The 22,936-nt window shown below is 38.1% G+C and overlaps 1 protein-coding gene across 1 annotated transcript in view; it reads right to left on the bottom strand.

Annotated features, from left to right (window-relative positions):
- The window catches only part of MAGI2 (membrane associated guanylate kinase, WW and PDZ domain containing 2), a 1,493,747-nt gene that overhangs the window by 120,595 nt on the left and 1,350,216 nt on the right, over positions 1–22,936 (bottom strand). The window contains exons 17-20 of the mRNA XM_040260742.1: positions 18,285–18,470; positions 16,268–16,442; positions 10,334–10,553; positions 9,788–9,931 (exon numbers count right to left, since the gene is read on the bottom strand). Of these exons, the coding sequence (XP_040116676.1) occupies positions 9,788–9,931; positions 10,334–10,553; positions 16,268–16,442; positions 18,285–18,470 (725 nt within the window). The remainder of the gene's footprint in view (positions 1–9,787; positions 9,932–10,333; positions 10,554–16,267; positions 16,443–18,284; positions 18,471–22,936) is intronic.

Below are 22,936 nucleotides of genomic sequence, written 5' to 3'. Positions count from 1 at the left end.
ATGTATAAGATTTTTAACAAAAAAATGTTTAAAGCACCTAGTTCAATATATAACATATCAGATAGACAGAAATTATTAAGAATAGAGACTATTTGAATAACACAATACCTAAGCTTCATCCAATAAACACAGCCATAGAATACTACACTCAATAATTACAGAATGCACATTCTTTTCAAGCACATATGGATCACATAAGAAACCTGAATACAAGAGCTCGAAGAATAAGCCACAACAAATTTGAAAGATTGAAATCATATAGAATATATTCTCTTATGGCAATAGAATTGCATTAGAAATCAAGAAGAGACAACTAACCAAAAAATTCCCATACTCTTAGGAATAAAAACCAAACACATCTTCTAAATAATCCATGCATGAAAAAAGAAACAGTGGAATGAGTCATAGTGGAAATCAGAATATATTTAGAACTTAAAAAAAATGAGCATACTATATATTGAAACTACAGTCTTAAATTTGTACATTATTAATAGAAATAAAGAAAACTTCAGAACTACTGATCTAAGCATTCAACTTAAGGAACAAGAAAAATAAGAAGAGTTGACCCAAAGAAAATGGAGGCAAGGAAATATCAAATATAAAAATAAATGAATAAGCCAGAGAACAAATATGTAAGTTGGTTCTTTAAAAGAATTAAAAAATGGCCAAATCTCCTGACATGATTGACAAAGAAAAACAAAGAATACATACATATGCAATAGTCAGATAAATGAGAAGGGAACATAAACATAAATCTTTAAATATGAAAAATATAATAGGATAATATTATAGAAACTTTGAAAACTAAGATGAAATAAATTATCAGAAAAAATGATCAGAATTGACCCAAGAAGAAACAGAGAATCTGAAGAATACTCTAATTATTATAGAAATGTAATGTAGTTTAAAATTTTCATACAAAGAAAATATACTAGACCTGGATGGATTTACAGGTTCATTCTACCAAACAGTCAAGGACAATTCTCAACTTACATAAGCTTTTCCAGATAACAACAATGATGACAATAACAAAAGAGATTATTCTTTTTCACTTAATAAGGCTAGTATAACACTAATGTTGAAATTATTCACCAACACTTCAAGAAAAGAAAATTACAGGCTAATCTTACTTAAGAATGTAGCTGCAAATAGTTTAAAGGAAATAACAGAAAATTGAATTGAATGACGCATCAAAAAGATTATCGTGAATAAACATAGCTTATCTGAGGAAACCAAGAATGATTTAACATAAAATTCCATTAAAATATGAATAATATTCTTAATTATATTAATTAGCATATTAAAGGGAAAAGATTATATGCTTTCTGTGGATGTACAAATAGTTCACAAAATTCAACATGTATTCATAATTAACTATCTAGCAAACTAGTAACAGAAAGGAATATTCTTTTTTTTTAATTTATTTTTAATTAGAAGATAATTGCTTAAAGATGTGTTGATTTCTGCCATACAACAATGTGAATCAGCCTTGAGCATACATATATCCCCTCCCTCTTGAACCTCCACCCCTCCCCACCCCCAGTTCTACCCTTCTAGATTGTCACAGAGTACCGGGTTGAACTGCCTGTGCTGTATAGCAACTTCCCACTAGCTATCTATTTTAATATGGAAATGTATATGCTTCAATGCTACTTTCTCAGTCGGTCCTGTTGTGTTCACAAGTCTGTGCTCTGTGCCTGTGTCTCTATTTCTGTCCAGCAAATAGGTTCATCAGTATCATTTTTCTAGATTCCATATATATGCATTTATATATGATATTTTTCTCCTGACTTACTTCTCTCTGTATAACAAGCTCTAGGTTCATCTACCTCAGTTCAACTGACTCAAATGTGTTCCTTTTTAAGGCTGAGTAATATTCCATTATATATATGTACCAAAACTTCCTTATCCATAGAATGGAATATTCTTAATTGATAAAGCTTATTTATATAAATTCATTCAACATTATGCTTAATGGTGAAAGCATTACCTTTAAGATTAGAAATAAATGAATGCTTGTTTGACCACTTCTATTTAGCATCATACTAAAAACCAAGTAAATAAATATATAAAATAATAAAAATAAATAAAAGGACTTAAAGACATAGAAAATTTGAGTATCTATGTAGAAAATCTAGAGGAAGTTACAGATAAGTTATTTGAATTAATATGAATTTAGTAATTTTTTATGATACAACTGATCAATATACAGAAATCAACTGTTTTTCTTTTCATTGGTACAGTTAATTTCAATATTACATTAAATATAAGAGTAAAAGTATTAAGAAAATATACAAATGCTTAGAATCAATCTATCAAAATTATGGAAAATACTATGAAACTTTAAGCACTTTATAGAAAATCAAAACATATAGATTATACCATGCTCACAGATAGAAAGACTCAATATTATAAAGATATAAGGTTTTCCACTTTTATTTATAGATTCCAAGCAATTCCAATAAAAACCCCAATAGGACGAGAAACTGCTAAAATTTTATATGGAACGGCTAAGATCCAAGAAAATTCAAACACTCCTGAAGAATTAAGATGTATATCTGGGGATGAGGGGATATGAAGTTTCTCCATCAAAACTCAAGACTTATTAAAAGGTAGATAAGTATAGTATTGTGTAGATATAGACAAGCAGACCAGTAGAGCAGTATGCTGCTGCTGCTGCTGCTAAGTCGCTTCAGTCGTGTCCGACTCTGTGCGACCCCATAGACGGCAGCCCACCAGGCCCCACCGTCCCTGGGATTCTCCAGGCAAGAACACTGGAGTGGGTTGCCATTTCCTTCTCCAATGCATGAAACTGAAAAGTGAAAGAGAAAGTGAAGTCGCTCAGTCATGTCCGACTCTTTGTGACCCCATGGACTGCAGCCCACCAGGCTCCTCTGTCCATGGGACCCTCCAGCCAAGAGTACCGGAGTGGGTTGCCATTGCCTTCTCCGTAGAGCAGTATAAGGAATCTATAAACAGCCCATCGTATTTACTATGGAGCTGTCACTGCAGATTGCAGGGAAATGAGGGGATACCCAATAAATGATGCTGTGACAGGTGGTTATCCATATGGAAAAACTGAAATTGGATTTCGTTCTTTTTCCACACAGAAATCAATTCTACCTAATTAAAGACAGATATGAAAAAGCAAAATTATAAGACTTTTAGAAGAAGATGTAGGGGGTCTTCAAGAATATGACTTGAATGATTTTTCAGAGATGACACAGACAGCAGAAATTATAAAAGAAAAGACTGATTAAGTCAATTACACTAAAATTAAGATCTTCTGTTTATGAAAGGGCATCATAATGAAAGTGAAACTACAAGCCATAAGGTGGAACAAGATATTTGTTCCAATGAACACATCAATCAATGAAAAACCATCATCAGGAACATATAAATACTTGGCTCAAAATCAATATGAAAACACGGAATGATTTAACAGAAGATGGGGTAAAGATATGAACAGACATCTTTATTTGGGAGGAAATAAAGCCCAAAAAACCTAAGAAAATAAAATAAATATTACTTGTAATCAAGAAATAGGTTTATATTTGCATTTATATATCATTTTCTACCTGCCAGAATAAGAATTTAAAAGCCTGAAGTACAAGTCTTATGAGGATGTAAAGTAAGGGAAACTTTCATATTGCCAGTATGAGTATAAATCTGTACAACCACCTAGGAAAATTTCTTTGTATTATTTAGTTAAATATATGCTGTCCTAGGTATATAGTCTAGTCTAGAGAAAGTTGTGCATATGTGCAGCAGGAAGTATATACAAGGATAGTATTAGTTGCAAAAAAAAAAAAATTGGAAAAAATCCAGTGTCCACTAATATAGGAAACAACTCTCCATTTATAACTAATGGAGACTGTAGCATATTCATACCATGGAATAATTTACATCTTCATGCATCAACTTGGATGAGTGTTATGAACATAATGTATAAAAAGTAAACCACAGAGAAGAACATGTACAGTAAGGTTCATTCATGTAAAGTTCACTAGGTGTACAAAGCTAAATGATATAGTTGAGAGGTACATACATGTGTGGTAAGACCCGAAGGAATGATAATATTTAGGGTGCTTGTTTCCTCTAGGGGCTAGAGAGTGGGAGGAGAATGGAATCATGAGAGACTGGAGATGGATAAGGGCTCACGGGTACCTGAATCATTGTTAGTGTTTATACTATTACATATGTTAGAAATGTTCTTCTGGTTTTATGTTTAATTAAAGCAATATAAAGTAGAATACTTTCTTTCTGTAGTCACAGACTAGCCATGTCTGGTCCACAGGAGAGGTGATGAATTTAAGAGAAGCTGCCATCAGGGAAGTTGCTTTTTCATTAAAAAAGAAAGAAAATGATGGGTAAGCAGTATCTTTTTCACACATTGTTCAGTCTTACAAATTTTTGTAGGTGATCCCAAGGCCCACTGCTGGTTGACTTTGTCACATATAAGTTTCAGGAAGAAGATAAACCATTTTGTAAATAAGTTTATGCAATGCTAAGTAGGCACAGATAGCTACTACCCAGTTATTAAAGTGGCGAAGTGAAAAGTGATATTATTTCTTTAAAATAAAAAAAAAGCATTTTATGGAATAGGGAATGTATTATACTTTTATGGAAACAGGAAAATAGTTTACCTTTTCAAGGTAAATATTCAAGGAAACATTTTACCTTTCAAACTTGATCTCTTTTCAGATGTCTTCTAACTTGACTCTCAGATTTTTATTTAAGCACTATCTCTTCCCTCCAGAAGTCTCTTGATTTCTTAGATTTCTTCTTCACTGAGCTTCACCAGTAAATTACTTCATACATTCATTATTCTTTGCCTCTGTTTTCTATTTTTACTCAGTTTTTAATTAGATTGTGTCCCTTAGAGCTTTGTACCAGAGATTTATTCATCAGTTATGAACATTTTATCCCTCTCAACTTTATTAGACTCTTTTATAAACATAAAAAATCTTCCTTTAAAAACAGATTATTAATATTTTCTAATCCTTAAAATTTTCCTTGAAATTTGAATGTCATTTGTGTTTCTCTTCTGATGTCACCCTTCTTGAATGACTGAGGAAGAGCAATCAGACAAGATGATTATGTTTCTATTTCCCATCCCCCTTATTTTCTACATTTACAGATTGTTTTGTGTGTTTAATTTTTATTACATAGTGTTAAAACATTAGCTAGCAATTAAAGTCAAAACTTGCTACTCCCTAATTTTTTAAATAAAGTCAGTATTTCATGAAATTATATTTCACATTGTTTTTCTTAGTGTGTATTCTAATTGCACTATGCTATTCAAGTTCCATTTCATGACATATTCTCATGTATAAGTCTCTCAATAACATAAGTCACTCATAAATTAATACCTCCCTTCTTTGTCTTAATAAGAAAAATCAATTCTATTTCCCGAAAAACTGCTTACACTTTCCCAACAACTCTATATGGTATTAATAGATATAATCCTTCCTGTTTCATAGGTATTGATGTTAAATGGCTGTTGGTGGTGGTTTAGTTGCTAAGTCGTGTCCGACTCTTGTGACCCCATGAACTGTAGCCTCTATCCCTGGGATTCTCTGGGCAAGAATACTGGAGTGGGTTGCCATTTCCATCATGTTTGCTTATTTTGGAGACTGAGAGCAGGGCTGTGGGTTTAGAAGGGATCAAAATAGTTATATTTTCAGTAAATCTTTAAATTCATTTATTGTTACGTTATAGGTTTCTGATAAAGGTGTTTTTAGAACCTTTTAAAATAAGCATCAAATTGATCTTCTGAAAAAGATTTTCTTATCCTCTCCCCTGTATCTGGACTTGCCTTGTAAATTTGACCCTCAGAAAGAGTCATTATTTTCCTCACTACTTTCTGATTGTGGTTTGCTTTTGGTATGTTCTCATCTTTTGAGGGAATCCATTGACCTTACTAGGAAAAGTACTATCAGGATGCTTGCTTGATCTGACTCTTGTTTCATCAAGTGGAAAGAAAAGTGTTTATTTAACCAAAAAATTAAGTAAGCATATAATACTTTCCAAGGAAGAAGAAAAAAATAAAAAAATCATGTTCTTTGCAAGTACTTCTTAATCAATTTGAAAGTCAGACAGTCTAATTTGCCAAAGATCTCTGCTAAGATAACTGTCTCTGCTGCAGGTGCCCAGAAAGACTAGAGTGAAATATTCACCTGGGATCCACTTTTGGGATATGCCTACCTGTCTCTCACCAAATCAATGAGAGAACCCCTGAGGAAGGAAGATCTTTGGCATTTCTCTTGGATGCCCAGGAGGTCACTTGGATGCCTAAGCACATTCTTTACAAATCCATATCTGTGGCATCATTTACTGGACTCCCCTGTGTAAGGGGGGATGCTTTCACACTGCTGCTAGCCAACTTCTTTGACTCTCACTTTACCTGGCTTCTCTGTAATCTCAGCAAAGTCCTGTACTACTAAACTGGCACAAACCACCACTGTCCTACAAGCAAGACTAACATAAATCACTCAGGAAAAGTCTCAGGTTCAGAGGCTAACACCTGTGCATTAACTCAGTGTTCAAAAGTAGTGTTACAGCCCTAATCCTCAGGCACAGAAATTCATTAACTGTTAAATGAAATGATTTTTCAGAATCATCCGGCTCTTGTGTAGTAATTCTGAGTTGGGCAATTTTACTGTACTGAGTTTAATCTAAGACACTCTGCTATTACCAGATACTTCCTGACTTTCCCTTCTATTTCTGATCACAAAAAAGGTGGGGGCAGCTATACAGTGTGTTCCAAAATTACTTGATCACGAAGAGAATGAAGGTGAAAAAATCACAATTAACAAGGAGAAATGTGCCTGATTGGTTTAGAGGTTGGGAAAAACCTGTGCTAGCTTCTCATCTTGAACTTATTTTTAATGTAGCTCATGCATGTCCAGTTCACCTACTTTTCTCAGAGGTCTTGGAACTTTCTAAACCAAGCCATAATACCCATGGAGTGAGCAGCTGCCTTATAAGGATCATCTGCACAGATTTTTAAGATACATATATCAATATGTAGATCTTACCACTGTTGCCCAGATTCATATATACACAGATACAGATCTGGGCAACAATGGTATAAAGGGAGGATGTTATAGTAAGATGAAAAATGAATTCCTAATTACTTTTATTTGTTAAATTCCCATATTGGTATCCTATTTGTTATCTAGTTTATGCATGATTTTAAAGTAATCAAACCACTGAGTTGTGCAAATATTAATCTATCTTATTCCTTGTTGAAATAATTTAAACATATCTGTGAAATAAACATTATTGCTAATTAGTAAATACTAATGAAGGTAGAAAAGATTGGCTTTAAGTGATGAAATTTGATATCAAATATGAAAATAAAATCTGAATTAATTATGTGCTATGATCAAGAACAATTGCTGATCTTTAATTTTACAGATACAAAATATTTATCAAATTCAAAGTAGCTAATACAAGTACTTTTGAACTTATATGGTGAAGTAGTTCCCTTCCCTGACATGGAGTTTGTCACCCTAGACAAGTTCTCTGTTGGTGCCATAAGAATCCATGAGTTAAAAAAAAAAAAATCTGAATATCAAGTATAACCATAACAGCAGAAAAAAAGTCATCCATTCATCCCTGACAAGTCCTAGCCTTATTTTAAAGATCAGAGATAAAATCAACCAGTAAAATCTGATCCACAGAATTTCTGTGACTCTCAAGTGACTTGTTTTCCTTGAGAATTAAATGTTAGAAAATATATATGTATATAGTAGTCCAAAATAAAGACCCATAATATCTAAAACTGGCCATAATAACTTCTTTTGGACAGCTTGTACACAGGAAGAATACGTTGCTATATAAAAATGACACCAAAAATGAGGAAATATTGCTGATTTTTATAATCATTGACAAGGAGTGAAAGTACCATTTTTTGAAACCCAGGTAGAAGACTCATTTTTATCACCTGCCAGAAGAAAAACAGCTTTCATAAAATTGAGCACCTGTCTACAGAATTCTAAATCTGTGTTTACATGGATTTAGAGGCCTGAGGTAAACCAGTGGACAGGAAAACTCCCTGGACAGAATCCAGGGGGAATGAACAGAGCCCGGGTCTCACTGTGCCACACCTATGTCACCAGCTCAGTGGTTCTCAAACGTCACCTTGTAGCAGATGCATCGGGAGATGGATCGCACGAACACAGCCTGGTGGCCTCAACCCTAGTTTCTGATTCAGTGCCTCTGAGATGCGCATCCAGAGGTGTGGCTCCATGTTGTGCTGCTAACTAACATGTCCCCTCTAGGGGAAGCTGATGCCAGGGGACCACACAGCAGAGAACTACTGCTCTGCTTTAAATTCTACAAGAAAGAATATTCATTTTTACGTAAGAGTGCTTCTATATGTAGGCTTCTGTGCCTTGGGAGAAATGAATATATTGAAAAGTCAACTAGACCATTTGTTATAAAACGTGGCCACCTTTCAGAGCCCACAGCTCTAAAATCCGCTCATGGGCTGGTGGTGGGGGTGGTCCCCTCTCACGGAACTCTGGTCATTTTACTTCAGCTTCTGTGCTGTGCTGTGCTCACCTGCACTGCAAAGATTAATTTCGTTCTATTGAACCACTTGTGAGTTGGCTTTGCAGCATGTTAAGAAAGTGCCCTTCTGTTTAGGGAAGCTGGGAGCCAAGAAACCAGGTAGAGACTAATCCTAAAACCACATGCAGAGGATGTTAAGAGGAGTTTGGGGCTAAATCAGGGCAGGGGCTGTTATTCTCTGCAGTGAGCCTTGCCTAGGTTCAAATCCCCTGGAGACTCCCCAGTTGTCAAAGGATTGTGAAGGGAGGGAGAAAAACAGACACATTTGCACTTTCTACTTTTGCACTGTGGATGACTCACTCACTTGAAAATGAGACTACAGAGATGGCAGACCTGGTGGCAGGAATAACAAGTTCATTCCATTGCCAGGAGCAATTGGTTGGTAAAACAGCAGAAGAATCTGAGGCTCTAGAACCCAAGAACCACAGCTTTTCTGTATTAACTTAAAGGGCAAGGAGGGAGGACAAGAATAATTCTAGATTTTACTTATAATAACTAACCTTTACTGTGTGCTTCCTGGATGACATTTTATAGAGAGACTGACTAATGTTCTATACTTCTATCAAGTGTTGCTTTGTACCCCTAGGTGAAGAATTCGTTATGCATCAATTAGATGCCTCAAAGTAACTATTATATTAAAAATCTACCCTCAACTTTCACTCTAATTGGAAAATTTTTGGCTGCTACCATTTTAAGGGCAACATGTATCCAAGAAGCTTCATCCCCCTTTCTCCTGCTTCTTTTTGCCCAATATCAAACCCAAAGTCAGTCAACTCAAAAGAAATATTTCCAAAGAAACACAAAACCATATGAAGAAAAAAGCATGACGCTAAAAATAAATTTCAAAAGATTCAATCTCAGATGAAAACTCAATCCTCAAACCACACAAAAGATTATGGAGCCACATTTGCATTTCAAGGTATCTGTTAGACTTGTTTACTTTGTCCATTTTCTTTAAGTTGCTCTTTAGAGAAACATACATAAGCCATTATACTGAGAGTTGTCAGTTAGAAGACATAAGAAAGAAAATGAGAGAGAAGTCTTAAACAATGTTTGGCCAAACCTTTAGAATACTAGACTGTGAAATGGAAAGAAGGCAACATGTAAATCAAGTCAGTTTGCTTAATAGTGGGCTTTAGCACTGCATCAATACCACAATAGGCGTTTCTTTCAGAATTAAGCAATTTTATAAAGAGAACATTCTTACCCTCATCCTTCCATTCCTTATTGCTGGCCCATCTTCGGCTAATCTCAGCACATACAAATCCATTTTGTACTCCCTTCCTCCACGAATGCTGAATCCAAATCCTTTGGCTCCTTTCTCCATGTCCACAGTGAAATAATCAAAATCCTTTGGGGTTGGGGAGAAAATGGAATGAACAATTGTTTAATATCAGAGAAGCTTCTGCGGTCAGTTCTCTGTTCTCCTCTCTCATAGTTACTGTGATCCAACTGACAAGATATCATGAGGAATAATCTGACTTCAAGACAAAATTCCAAAGGTTTGAGCAGATCAGAACAGTTTCCTTGGTCATTAAAAGAACTGCTGCGTAGCTTGTGGACTTTAGTTCTTATCCATTTATGTGGAAAACATGTAACTACGGCACATAGGCCTCAGTGGTATTATCTCTCTGAATTTTCCCATTCATTGCTGCTGAGCACCATAAAGAAATGCACCTGAGTTGTGTGTGTGTGAGAATTATAGGTCTGCTGATTGAAAAATGAAATAAACGTAGTGGGGTCTTTGAGGTACCTGGGGCTGCCTGTAGTCTGACAGAGGGAACTGCCTGGTGTCTGGGGAGTGCTGCCTGTAGTCCAGTAGCGGAGGCTGCCTGTAGTCCAAGGGTGGGGGCTGCGGGTAGTCCCCTCCTGGGGGTTGCCTGTAGTCCAGTGGAGGCTGCCTGTAGTCCGTGAATGGAGGCTGTCGGATGTCTGGTTTCACATCTTGCCTCGCTTTTACTTCTGACCTGTAACTAGATGAATGGAAATGATACTTGCTTTGGTATCTCAGGATTCTAAAGAGATTAGAATAATCTTAGGACCTCCAAGCATGTACAGGCCACACCTATTGGTGGTTCTTTTGCATATTCAGGATTACAAGAAGATTAAATAAATGATAAGCATTATTTTAAAATCTTTGACAAATGTCATATTATATACTTTTCACTTGGCCTCTTAAGAAATTAAAGTAAAAGTGACGGTCAGTCAGAACTTTGTGATGGCCAACTTTTCACTTGGCCACTTAAGAAATCAAAATAAAAGCGATGGTCAATCAGAACTTTATAGACCACCTTCTTTGACTTGGCTGTTTAAAAGCTGTGCCCCTGCAGCTTAACTCACATACTTAACTATACATACCCAAATAGCAGATTGTCTTAATATCAGTAAACTCTTTGAATTTTTCTCTTTCTCTCTCTCACACATATACAGCATTCATTACTTCATGAAAAGACAATTTAAGTGATCTCTAAATAATACCCTATGCTGTGTGCTTAATCTCTTAGTCGTGTCTGACTCTTTGTGACCCCATTTTAGACTACCAGGGTTCTCTGTCCACGAGGATTCTCCAGGCAAGAATACTGGAGAGGACTGCCATGCCCTCCTCCAGAGGATCTTCCCACTGCAGGGATCAAACCCAGGTCTCCTGCACTGTGGGCGGATTATTTACCATCTGAGACACCAGTGAAGCCCTACAAATATCTAATTAAAGGTTAGTTTAACCTGTTAGCTTGAAGAATTTTGAGTATCTTACAGAGGTTAAGGGAGTGAAAGTAAAGTATAATCACTAACTACAAATCAGGCAGAAAGTCACTGTTCAGTTCACTCTCTCAGTCATGTCCGACTCTTGGCAAAAAAGGCCAAAACTAGTTTTTTAGTTCTGTTTTGTAGATCCAACTTACTCTAAAATGAGGAGTTTCCAGGTCCCGAAAGGGCTGAAGCAGTCAATGCCTACCATTATGGGATCATTAATAAGATAAAGCAAAAAAATTATTACCATGTGTAGAGGCTATTGAACTCTATAGTTCGCTGCCAATTGCCAGAACAGTGTTCTACATAATGAGCTACTTAGGGATATAGGTTGATTAAAAAATACATTCTGTATAATAATAATTTTATCTAGAGTTAATATGGAGGATTTGAGAAAATGTTTAGCAACAAGGAAAAACTCAAATATCTCAGGAAAATGGGTTCAAAACCAGCAGAATTTTTACCTCTCACCATCTAAGACTAGATGAGTTCTGGTTTTATTTGTGTTTTACTGACTTATGGTCTGATGAGTATTAAACATTTTAAAGAATGACTCACCTGAACAACTGCCATTAGTGTAATCTAAGATTTGTTGAGGACACACTGACAGTAAATGGCAATAGATGTGTTTTTATTTGGGGCTTGGAAGGGGTTTAGCAATGCAGTTATTTTAATAAAGGGTTAAGTAGTTCCCATTAGTTGCTTAACTAACAGAAGTGACACTTTCCTTTTGCAAGATGCACGATTCAAGCTTTGCTTATAAAGCAAGCTGTCCATTCACCTATAGAGAGTGTGCATGCTGATAACATAATTATTTAAAAGACGCTTTGAAAAAGACACTTAACTATGCAAATACATGAATTAAACAAAAGAAATTAGATGGTGACATTCGTTGGCGGTGTCGGTTCCTTTCTAGAAATTGTTTGCTTGGTGGTTAAATGTCACGTTGTTTTAAGCTATAGCACAGTCACTTTATTTTCATTATCTCTGTGGTGCTGGTATGAAATATCCATTATGAGCTTCCTTTCCAACCAGATGTGTCATGAAGTACAGCAAAAGAGGGTGAAATGTTAAGAGTCTCCCCAGAGCCTAGAAATTGGGACAGTTAGAACTTGTAACGGCTGCCATCCAAGCCTGCCTCTCAGCATTCAAATTTCATTCGACAGTGCTGTGTGTCAGGATTTTACATTGAACAACACACTGAAGAATTCTCTAATAAGAAAAATACACAAATTTTTATGAGTATTGCTAACTTTTAAGTGAATGATATACTAGTTAGGGCAAAAGTTGTTACTCTGAATCTGTGAAACAGTTTAAGGAAAATTCAGGATTATTATTATTTTTCAAAGTCTCTTAAGAGTTCCCTCACTTCAGTTCAGTCGCTCAGTCATGTCTGAGTCTTTGCGACACCATGGACTGCAGCACGCCAGGCCTCCCTGCCCATCACCAGCTCCTGGAGCTTACTCAAACTCATGTCCGTCGAGTCTGTGATGCCATTCAACCATCTCATCCTCTGTCATCACCTTCTCCTCCTGCCTTCAATCTTCCCCAGCATCAGGATCTTTTCCAGTGAGTCAGTTCTTCACATCAGGTGGCTGAAGTATTGGAGTTTCAGCTTTAACATCAGTCCTTCCAATGAATATTCAGGACTGATTTCCTTTTAGGATGGACTGGCTGGATCTCCTTGCAGTCCAAGGGACTCTCAAGAGTCTTCTCCAACACCACAGTTCAAAAGCATCAATTCTTCGGCACTCAGCTTTCTTTATAGCCCAATTCTCACATCCATACATGACCACTGGAAAAACCATAGCTTTGACTAGATAGACCTTCATTGGCAAGTAATGTCTCTGCTTTTTAATATGCTGTCTAGGTTGGTCATAGCTTTTCTTCCAAGGAGCAAGTGTCTTTTAATTTCATGGCTGCAGTCACCATCTGCAGTGATTTTGGAGCCCCAAAAAATAAATTCTGTCACTGTTTCCATTGTTTCCCCATCTATTTGCCATAAAGTGGTGGGACCGGATGCCATGATCTTAGTTTTCTGAATGTTGAGTTTAAGTCAACTTTTTCACTGTCCTCTTTCACTTTCATCAAGAGGTTCTTTAGTTCTTCTTCACTTTCTGCCATAAGGGTGGTGTCATCTGCATATCTGAGGTTATTGATATTTCTTTTACTGATGGTAGTTCTCTTACTTATGAAAGGATAACCTTTGTAGGTTGTATACTAGTATAACTCTTTGTAGCTAGTAATTACATTATTAAAGAGACTTTAGAGATGATAAAACCAGATTGCTAATGGTAAATTCTAGGAGAATTTTATGGTATAAGTTCCAGAATCAAAAAATGCTGCTCATGTGGTAGGGGATATTATGGTGGGATTTTGCCTCACGTGGGCCTTTCAAGAATTGCTTCCACCCTTCAGCAATGAGTGTACAAAGTCTCTGAAAGAAGTCAATTTCAAATGCTTTTCACTGACCTTGATATTTAAGACATGTAAATAATGACTGCTTTTGCTGGGAAGGTGAACTCTGCTATTTATACTTAGTTTTTGAATATATTACACAAGGGCTCTTTGTTGTTTTCAAAAAATGCTTCTTGAACAATGTTTTGCTTATGTTCATATCAAAATTATTTTGTTTCCTGAGCACACACTAAAAGGATGTTAAGAGAGAAGTGAAGAGGTGTGCAAAATGTCAGGAGAAAGCCAGTTCAAGAGTAAATAAGACAGGGTAAAATATTCACTTCTTCTAACTCATATAAGAAAATTTGCAAGCAGATTGTCATTTTATTTTATCTCACTTTAACATGGATACTGGCTCAATTTGACATGTAGGTGGGCACTTGTACAAATGAACTAATAGGAAATTCATACTGTGCTTGGCATAAAAGTTGCCTTGCAGACATCTGTAGCCTGATCTAGAAAAAGGCAGAGTTTCTCTCTGATACCATGAACATCTTGAAATGAAGCTAGAAAAATGGTTCTGTAAGATTTTAGAATTATTTCATTCATTTGGAAAAGATCTGGCTACTAGCAATCAAAAAGTTAAGCCAGGAAACATGAGTCTCAGGAAAAGGGCCCTAGAATTGGAATGGGCACGTTCCAGACATTTAATATTACTGAAGCAAAAACAGCTAAGAATCCTGGGTATATCTGTTAGTAATCTATAAAACAAATTGGATCAATCTGTTAATCCCAGAGTTAGGAAATATTTTATCCTGAAGTCAGGCAAAAAACAAACAAACAAAACATCGAAAGGCTGCTGTTTCTGTGACAGGGGCTGAGCCCCTGTTGTAACTAGTAGCTGATGGGGACAGGGCCGTGGCCTCTCCCCAGTGCCATTCTCCCCGCTGAACTGTTACACTCCAGCGATGAGATTACCGCCCCCCACCGCCTGGGCCAGAAGCAAGAGCCTGATTCCAGCAAAGTCTAATCCACAAAGGGAAGATGGAATTGTGTCTGGGAAGCTGACAGAGGGAGAGCCAAGAAGCAGCAGCGTCTGAAGCCAGCTCAGGAACTGCAGGAGCACTTGGATCCCTTCTCCCAAGTCTAAAATGAATCCTGGGGAAAGTCAGTGTGGCCTGTCCAAAGCATACACGGTGAAAGCAAGCACATCGGGGACTCACTCCCGAGGCACCCAGGACATGCTCCTCTTACGGACTCTCGGATTCTTGCCTCTGTATCATTTACTTTCTGGGGCTTGGTCTTTGTTCTTCTCTGGACTATATTAAAACCATAAACAGCAGAGGACAACAGACATTTACTTCTCTGAGAAAGGAAATGGGAGAAACCAGAATAGGACTGGGTTTCACGGAAAGAACACTTGTGGCACAGGGAAAATATTTGCTTTGCAACATTCTGAGTGATAAACCTAGAGAGTTCTGGGACTCAGAAACTGGGTCTCACTTCATCTTCACTAACAGGGGAGGCAGGAGTTGGGTAGCAGATGTTCAGAAAACATTAGAATCACGAAAAGGGCCAGTGAGGGTTTTGTTTTCGGAGCTATTCCTGTGGGTTGTTCTATTTTTCTCCTCTGAAAGGGTGAGGACAACACGGGAACACGTCCTTATCCCTTTCCTTAATGGCTCCACCCAGTTCAGACTCCCTGTTACACACAAGTCTCAACAGGAAGACAGCACTGATTTTCTGCGGCATCCTTTTACTCTGGAAGTTCATAGCACCTGATCACATTTGTTCATGATGTGAGACGGAAGGATCTCATTAGACTGTGGATAGGTGGACATAAGGTAAAATGCAGTGAAAACACTAACTTATATTCATGCTCACAAATTCTTCAGCATTTCCCCCTCCATGCTACTGTTATTCTCTGGGCCATCAGCCACTTGGTGGACATGGTGGCCACATCTAACCATATTCATCTTGATCAGCCTCCAGTCTGCTCTCTCAGGAGCCGACTGAGAGATAGTCTTGCAAAGGTAATCCAAGGATGTCAGTCCTAAGCTTAAAACCCTGCAAAAACCTCTTCGCTACACTTAAGATAAAGATCAGAATCTATAACATGGCCATAGGACCCTTTAGGGTGGGTCCCCCCAACCCATGTGCCTGCTTCCTCACCCCCTACACTGGCCTTATTTCCTCCCTCATGCTTGCATGCTCCCTCCTGCCAAAGGGCCTACTATATGCTACCGAATACTGTATATATATTACTCTCTTTAATGTGCTCTTCAGCTAGTTAACCCCTTACTTATCTGCAACCATGCACTGTTTACTCAGGAAAGCTTCTCTTATTGTGAAGGACAAACATCTACATTTGCTAATGAAACTATGTTTATAACATATACACAATTTCAAAATCATGCAAAGGTGCACATGATAATTTTTACTTTTTGAAAATCTCTCTCCTGCCTGCATTCTGTCCTGTCCCAAACTCTCTCCTTATACTTCCCTCACTATTCAGAATTAGAAAAAACAGAGGAAACTTTACCTATTTTCATGTCCTTGAGGCTGAAGTGGCTGAGGCGGAGCTGGCTGGGCGATGGGACTGTTGGGGGTGGCCGGGCTGGGCTGGGCCAGAGGACTCTGTTGGGCCAGGGGGCTGTGCTGCTGGGCCAGGGGGCTCTGCTTCTCTGAGCTGGGTGCTGAAGCGGGGCTGTTGAGTTCTGCAGTAGGAAACCAAAGAGGCAAATGAAGTCAGGTTGGCATTTGATAAAGGGCAAGAGGTGGCCAGAGATAGTTCCTCCGCCTGCTCACATGACTCAAGGCTATGGTTCTTCTAGTTTCTGTTAGGCTTTAAGATAACAGCTTAAACTTAGCAAGTTCTAATACTCTCCTATAATTAGTATTCTTTCATAAATGATAAGGCTGCTGAACAAGGTTATGAATAAGAATCTCTCATCTTTTGTCAGAAGAAAAGATTACAATAAAAAGTACTAAAACTACGAAAAACAATTCAAAGGACTCTAAAACATATTCTGCTTGCTCTAGTGTTACTTGCTGAAGCAAAGTGTTTTAGCCATTACGTTTTGGTTGTAATGAGAAGTCCTACCAGTATCCTAAAGTTTGGATAAGGAATTAACCACAAGAAAACAAAACACTTTTCACAATCCTTTCTTCAGTTCCTTGTTAGTCTTATTTACTAATAACCCTCTCTGTACTCCATGGTTCTCCAGAAAGAACATTCGACAGAGGAAAGTCAATAAGTTGTTCTTTGTTAAAATTGCTTCTTGGTCTTTCTTGTTATAGCATCAAATTTTCATCTGAAATTATCTCTCTGTGTTGGACTAAGGGCAGCAGAGACATATTTCATACAGGAAAAGGGGGAAGCAAATCAGGTTTTTGCAACCAATTTTGCTTGAAGTTGACTTCTACTGAATATTTTATACATAATGTTGTCTGCATGTAACAGGTTAAAATGGTTATTTTTTTCCCCTGGGTGACAAAAAAGTGATATATTAGTGTTCCCTTATAAACCACTTTCCTTTTTCTTTGCTCCCACCCTACATTTAAAATTTTATTTTCCACCTGTATCAGCCTTGGCACCATGGACACTTGGAGCCAGATGATTCCAGGCTGTGGTGGGCCGTCGTGTGCTCTGTAGGATGAGTACAGAGAAGCATTCTTGTCCTTTCCCCCCTGGAGAGAAGTAGCATCCCCATCCCAGACATGACAACCAATAAGGTCTCCAGGCATCTCCAAATGCCGCCGGTGGGACAAGGTCATCTCTGCTGAGGACAGCTGTTTTATATTTAAAGTCAGGCGGGTACTTGATGCCTGCTTGTTAGATAGTCCCAGATGAAATCAGGAGATGGAGGAAACCAGAGGGGTCCAAGGTGACTGAGCCCATCCCTCTGCATGTGGGACACTGTGGTCCAATCACCTGTGAGCTCCGAAGACTGAATCCTCAAGTATCAGCACTGAGTCAGCAGCCTCAAACTAGTAATGAACCCACTGTGTTTAGAAATAGTGAATTGGTGGTGAATTTATGCTCAGAATTTCGTTGCTCTTTACCGCATGGCTGTAGGTTGTGATGCTTACGACTCCTCAAGCCTCAGGGGGGCGTCCTTGTACAGAGAAATTCAAAAGGCTAGGTGGGAATTTAAAATTCTTATCAGATGCAACATTTTCTAAATGAGCTCTCTTTATACCACAAAACTTCCTCAAGCTTTTCAAAATCAATCTGACTTTGAAGAATCCTCCAGAGCTTAAGTGTTAACATGAATTTTTTTTTTTTCTTCAGATTTGTAACTCTATCATCTCTGTTGAATGGGTTCTGGCTTAATATAACCATAAAAACAATACTCCAGGGACCAAAGGGAATGACTGAATAACCGGTGCCTTGGGATTCACACTAGTTATCTATAACACCATATAGCTTGATCTCAGAATCACTGGTAATGAGTAAATGGGATAAGGGTTGCCTCAGAGTGTTACTTGTTGCAAAATTGGATAACAACTTTGGACATTCTGATATCCCTGACCGCAGCCATTCCTCAGGCACTCACCCTCCTGAGGAATGATGCGAAGGGTGACACTAAGACCCGCATCCTTGATGAGCTTCACGATGTCTGCATGAGGCATGTTGATGATAGACTGGCCGTTCACCGCCAAGATCCGGTCTCCCACTTTTAGCTTTGCGCAGCGATCTGCCGGACTCCCATCAATGATGCGTCCGATTTTATGTGGCACAGCTACAAAAATATCCCAAACAGAAACAGGTATCAGGGCCATTACCAGTACAAGTTCTGCCTTTGAGTGCCTGCCGCATAGGAAACAACGTGATGTCAGAATTCTGCCTTTTGTCAGTCTCTGGAGACTACAATCTTTTCTATCAAATGCAGCCCTGTGCATATAGCTGAGACCAGAGTTTCTACAGTCAAGGATAAATTCAGTGACGGGCCAGTTCCAAACACATGAACCAGAGATTCTCAAACTTTGAGGCAAATTATAATCACTCTAGGATAAAAAAATACAGCTCTTTGAGTCTCATCCTAGACCTTGTGAATCAAAATGTTTAGGAAGAAGGGGAGGATAATGGATTTTTAAAAGCTCCTCAAGAGATTCCAATACATGCAAAAAATTCAGAACCAGGGATGTAGAATACAGTACCCAAAGAGCTCATAGTCTAGAGACAAAAGTACAGTTTAGAAAAACACAATAAACCTGGAAACTTATATCTCAGTTCAGTTTGGTTCAGTCTCTCAGTCGTGTCCAACTCCTTGCGACCCCATGAATCACAGCATGCCAGGTCTCCCTGTCCATCACCAACTCCAGGAGTTCATTCAAACTCATGTCCATCGAGTCAGTGATACCATCCAGCCATCTCATCCTCTATCATCCCCTTCTCCTCCTGCCCCCAACCCCTCCCAGCATCAGGGTCTTTTCCAATGAGTCAACTCTTTAGGTGGCCAAAGTATTGGAGTTTCAGCTTTAGCATCAGTCCTTCCAATGAACACCCAGGACTGATCTCCTTTAGGATGGACTGGTTGGGTCTCCTTGAATCTGGAAAACTCAGCAGTGGCCACAGGACTGGAAAAGGTCAGTTTTCATTCCAATCCCAAAGAAAGGCAATGCTAAAGAATGCTCAAACTACTGCACAATTGCACTCATCTCACACGCTAGTCAAGTAATTCTCAAAATTCTCCAAGCCAGGCTTCAGCAATACCTGAACCGTGAACTTCCAGATGTTCAAGATGGTTTTAGAAAAGGCAGAGGAACCAGAGATCAAATTGACAGCATCCACTGGATCATCGAAAAAGCAAGAGAGTTCCAGAAAAACATCTATTTCTGCTTTATTGACTATGCAAAGCCTTTGACTGTGTGTATCACAATAAACTGTGGAAAATTCTGAAAGAGATGGGAATACCAGACCACCTGACCTGCCTCTTGAGAAATCTATATGCAGGTCAGGAAGCAACAGTTAGAACTGGACATGGAACAACAGACTGGTTCCAAATAGGAAAAGGAGTACATCAAGGCTGTATATTGTCACCCTGCTTATTTAACTTCTGTGCAGAGAACTTATATCTACCCTCTTCTATTTTACTAAGAGGAGAAAACAGGAAAGGGAAGAAATACTTACTTATATGGGAATTATCCAGCTGATGAAGTTATGACCAACTTCCTACCCAACTATTAAGGTTAAAGGCTGATGCAGTTTTCAACTATTACTTATTCTTTCTGATTCAGTGCAAGTGGTGCTAAGATCTTGTTAATATCTGGTATATAATGTAGTTCATCAAATTTAAAATTCCACTAAGATACACCTTTCTTTTATGAACCACAAGAAAGAAAAATAGAAAAAAAAGAAAAAACCTCTAGCATTGAAACAGTAACTCTATTTGACATAGCATGTTCTCTAATTTTTGAAATGTTAAAATATGAAAAATAGGTATTACAATTAATGGAATATGGTATATGTCTCTAAAACAATGACAATTAATTTTGTCATCATTCATTTATATGCATGAGGAGAGCTAGGTTTGTGGGGATATAGATTTTCTAACAGGTTGACTTGTGTTCAATGTCAATGTCTGAATTCCTAGAGGTTAACTATTTTGGGGGTCAGATATCAATAGTGCATGGTGTCCTTATGCATGCCCTCAAGGTGCTGACCGTATAGAAACCTGTTTCTTTTCCTTTTTCCCTTCAAGACAGGAGCCCAACAGGGAAACTGCCTGTCAATGACTTGTTGCACTCCCTGTGGAAGTCGGGGACTGAGTTCGTCTGCATAAAGAGGCAAAGATACACTTCACCATCCATTATGCCCAGGGATGCCTGTTCCTTAAACTCTCAATCTTGTGTCTGAGACACAGCGAAAGGCAGAACATCAACTAATGACCACGGTAAGGAAAGACAATCAGAGAGTTAATGAAGCAGTACCTTCATCATATTTCTGTTGTGAAAGGTTATAGGTAGCATATGAAAATATTGGCTGAGCCTGTGTCTCTGAAGTGAAACTCATCATGTTGGAAGCTCAAACACATTTTTATTTACCATAAGCACGGGTGGCTTTAATTAAGAACAACGTACTTACAGCATACTGGTGATCATCTGAGAATCTTAGGACAATATAGGGCTCAAGCAGAAATGTAATGAAAACTCATTTATTTACTAATTGTGTAGCATGATACGGGTATTGCCAGGTGTCTGGCCTTCAATCATAAATAGAGTGAACTTTCATTCCTGTTTTTGCGTTCTTTCATGGTCAAGAGTATCCTGGATCAGTCAATAAATGATAAGATCTCCCTGGTCATACTATGTAATATTGTTATCTATCCTGATCTTTAAAAAACTATATAACCTTTCTGACTTTCTGTATTTCAAAAGTAAAATTAGGATAATAATACAGTTGAACTCACAGGATGGTTCTGAGAATTAAATGAGTTATCATACATAAAATGACTAAAACAGTCCTTGGCATTAAGAATTGCTCTGTAAGTATTAACTCTTCATTCATTCTTTCTATTACTGTTATTTTAGAGTGACATCACTATTGATATGTATGTGCTTGGGTATTGGCACCAGCTGAAATTCTGTCTGCATGGGGCAAACCTGTAACACAGCTAAAACAGAAGGAATACTGCTTATTTCAGAGCAGTATCAGGTGAAAACAGCTTCATTTGGGAAAGAGAGGTGTGTTTCATGGAAAATAGAGACACTAGCTGAGGTCAAGAGTCCTGTTCCCTTTTCCGACGTTTCACAAAAAAGGTGTTACAACAATCTCTATAGGAAAATACTAACATACATGTAAGAGTTAATTATCCAAAGGAAAATGAGTATAATACAGATCTCTTCTGGATATGATGCACTATCTGCACTGAACCGCTCACACACACATACACACTTACAAGTGTGTATATACACAACTATGTTAAAATAAATATAACTTTATTTTCAATAAATTATGAGCTACCTGACAGTGTTATCATTGCATGTTTACAGCGTAGGAAACTGGGGCATTAAACAGTCTGCGTCTGCCCAAGGTCGCATAGGCTAACCGGGGTTTAGAATTCCAGACTGTCAGATGCCACAGCCTGTGTCCTTAACAGAGCCCGACACTGCCTCTCTCACCTTCACCAACTCCTCCCTCCACTCGAGTGCTCCCTGAGCACCCGGTGCTTTCATTTGGTGAGTGCAGGCTGCCCCTAAGGAGAGAGTCGTAAATGCTTCACCACTGGCCCTGATCCAGAGGAGGGTGAAAGGCAGGAGGTTTGCTTGAAGCGGTTTCTTTGCGGCAGCTCTTTTGAAAGGCAAGGAAGGAGGAGAAAGGAAGGGGAGAAGAGAGCACCAGGGAGAGGAGAAAACAAGAAAATTGGACAGCTCCTCAGATTCCATTTAGCAAGGACTTCACATTGCAGTGTCATTCCTTTGAGGCAATTTCTCTGGGTATTAGAAACAGTTACATTTGAAATGAAATTAAAAAATACATTTCAAAACACATACAAATGATATTTAGATGATTTGCTGTTTTGAATTATTCATGCCTCTGCTCCTCACCATTACTGTGCATCATTTAGAATTTACTGGGCATAAAACTCCAAATGTTTCAAAACAAGATTTCACATACACACACACAGGCATACTATGCTGCTATTTATTAATTTCCAGGCACTGTATTAGGCACTTATTCTAACTTCTTACAGCTTCAATGTGAAACAGCTGTAACAATTTAATAATCATGCTTATTTAACTGTTGAGAAAACAACAATAAAAAATGTCAAAGCCTATGACTTGGAAACTTGGGGTTATTCCCTTCCTTTTTAAATATGTGACAAAGTGAAGTGGCAGTCACTCAGTCGGGTCTGACTTTTGCGACCTCATGGACTGTACACCCACGGAATCCTCCAGGCCAGAATACTGGAGTAGGTAGCCTTTCCCTTCGCCAGGGGATCTTCCCAACCCAGGGATCGAATCCAGGTCTCCTGCCTTGTGGGTGGATTCTTTACCAGCTGAGCCATAAGGGGTTGAAAGCAATTTGAATTATGAGAAGTGAAGGACTGCCTGGTGAAACAGCTTAGGAAACCATGCTTGAGATTTTAAGATGAAAGTTTCATTTTAAATATGTGTATGGTGATAATTCTTTCAAGCTCATTTTCACTTTATTAGGGCAGGTAGCATAACAACTGAAAACCAAGATGAAAGAATGAAAACTAAA

This window comes from Oryx dammah, unplaced genomic scaffold, assembly GCF_014754425.2.
Source record: "Oryx dammah isolate SB20612 unplaced genomic scaffold, SCBI_Odam_1.1 HiC_scaffold_18, whole genome shotgun sequence".
NCBI classification, from domain to species: domain Eukaryota; kingdom Metazoa; phylum Chordata; class Mammalia; order Artiodactyla; family Bovidae; genus Oryx; species Oryx dammah.
Note: the sequence above shows the minus strand (reverse complement) of the source record. Positions and strands in the feature narration are given on the sequence as shown.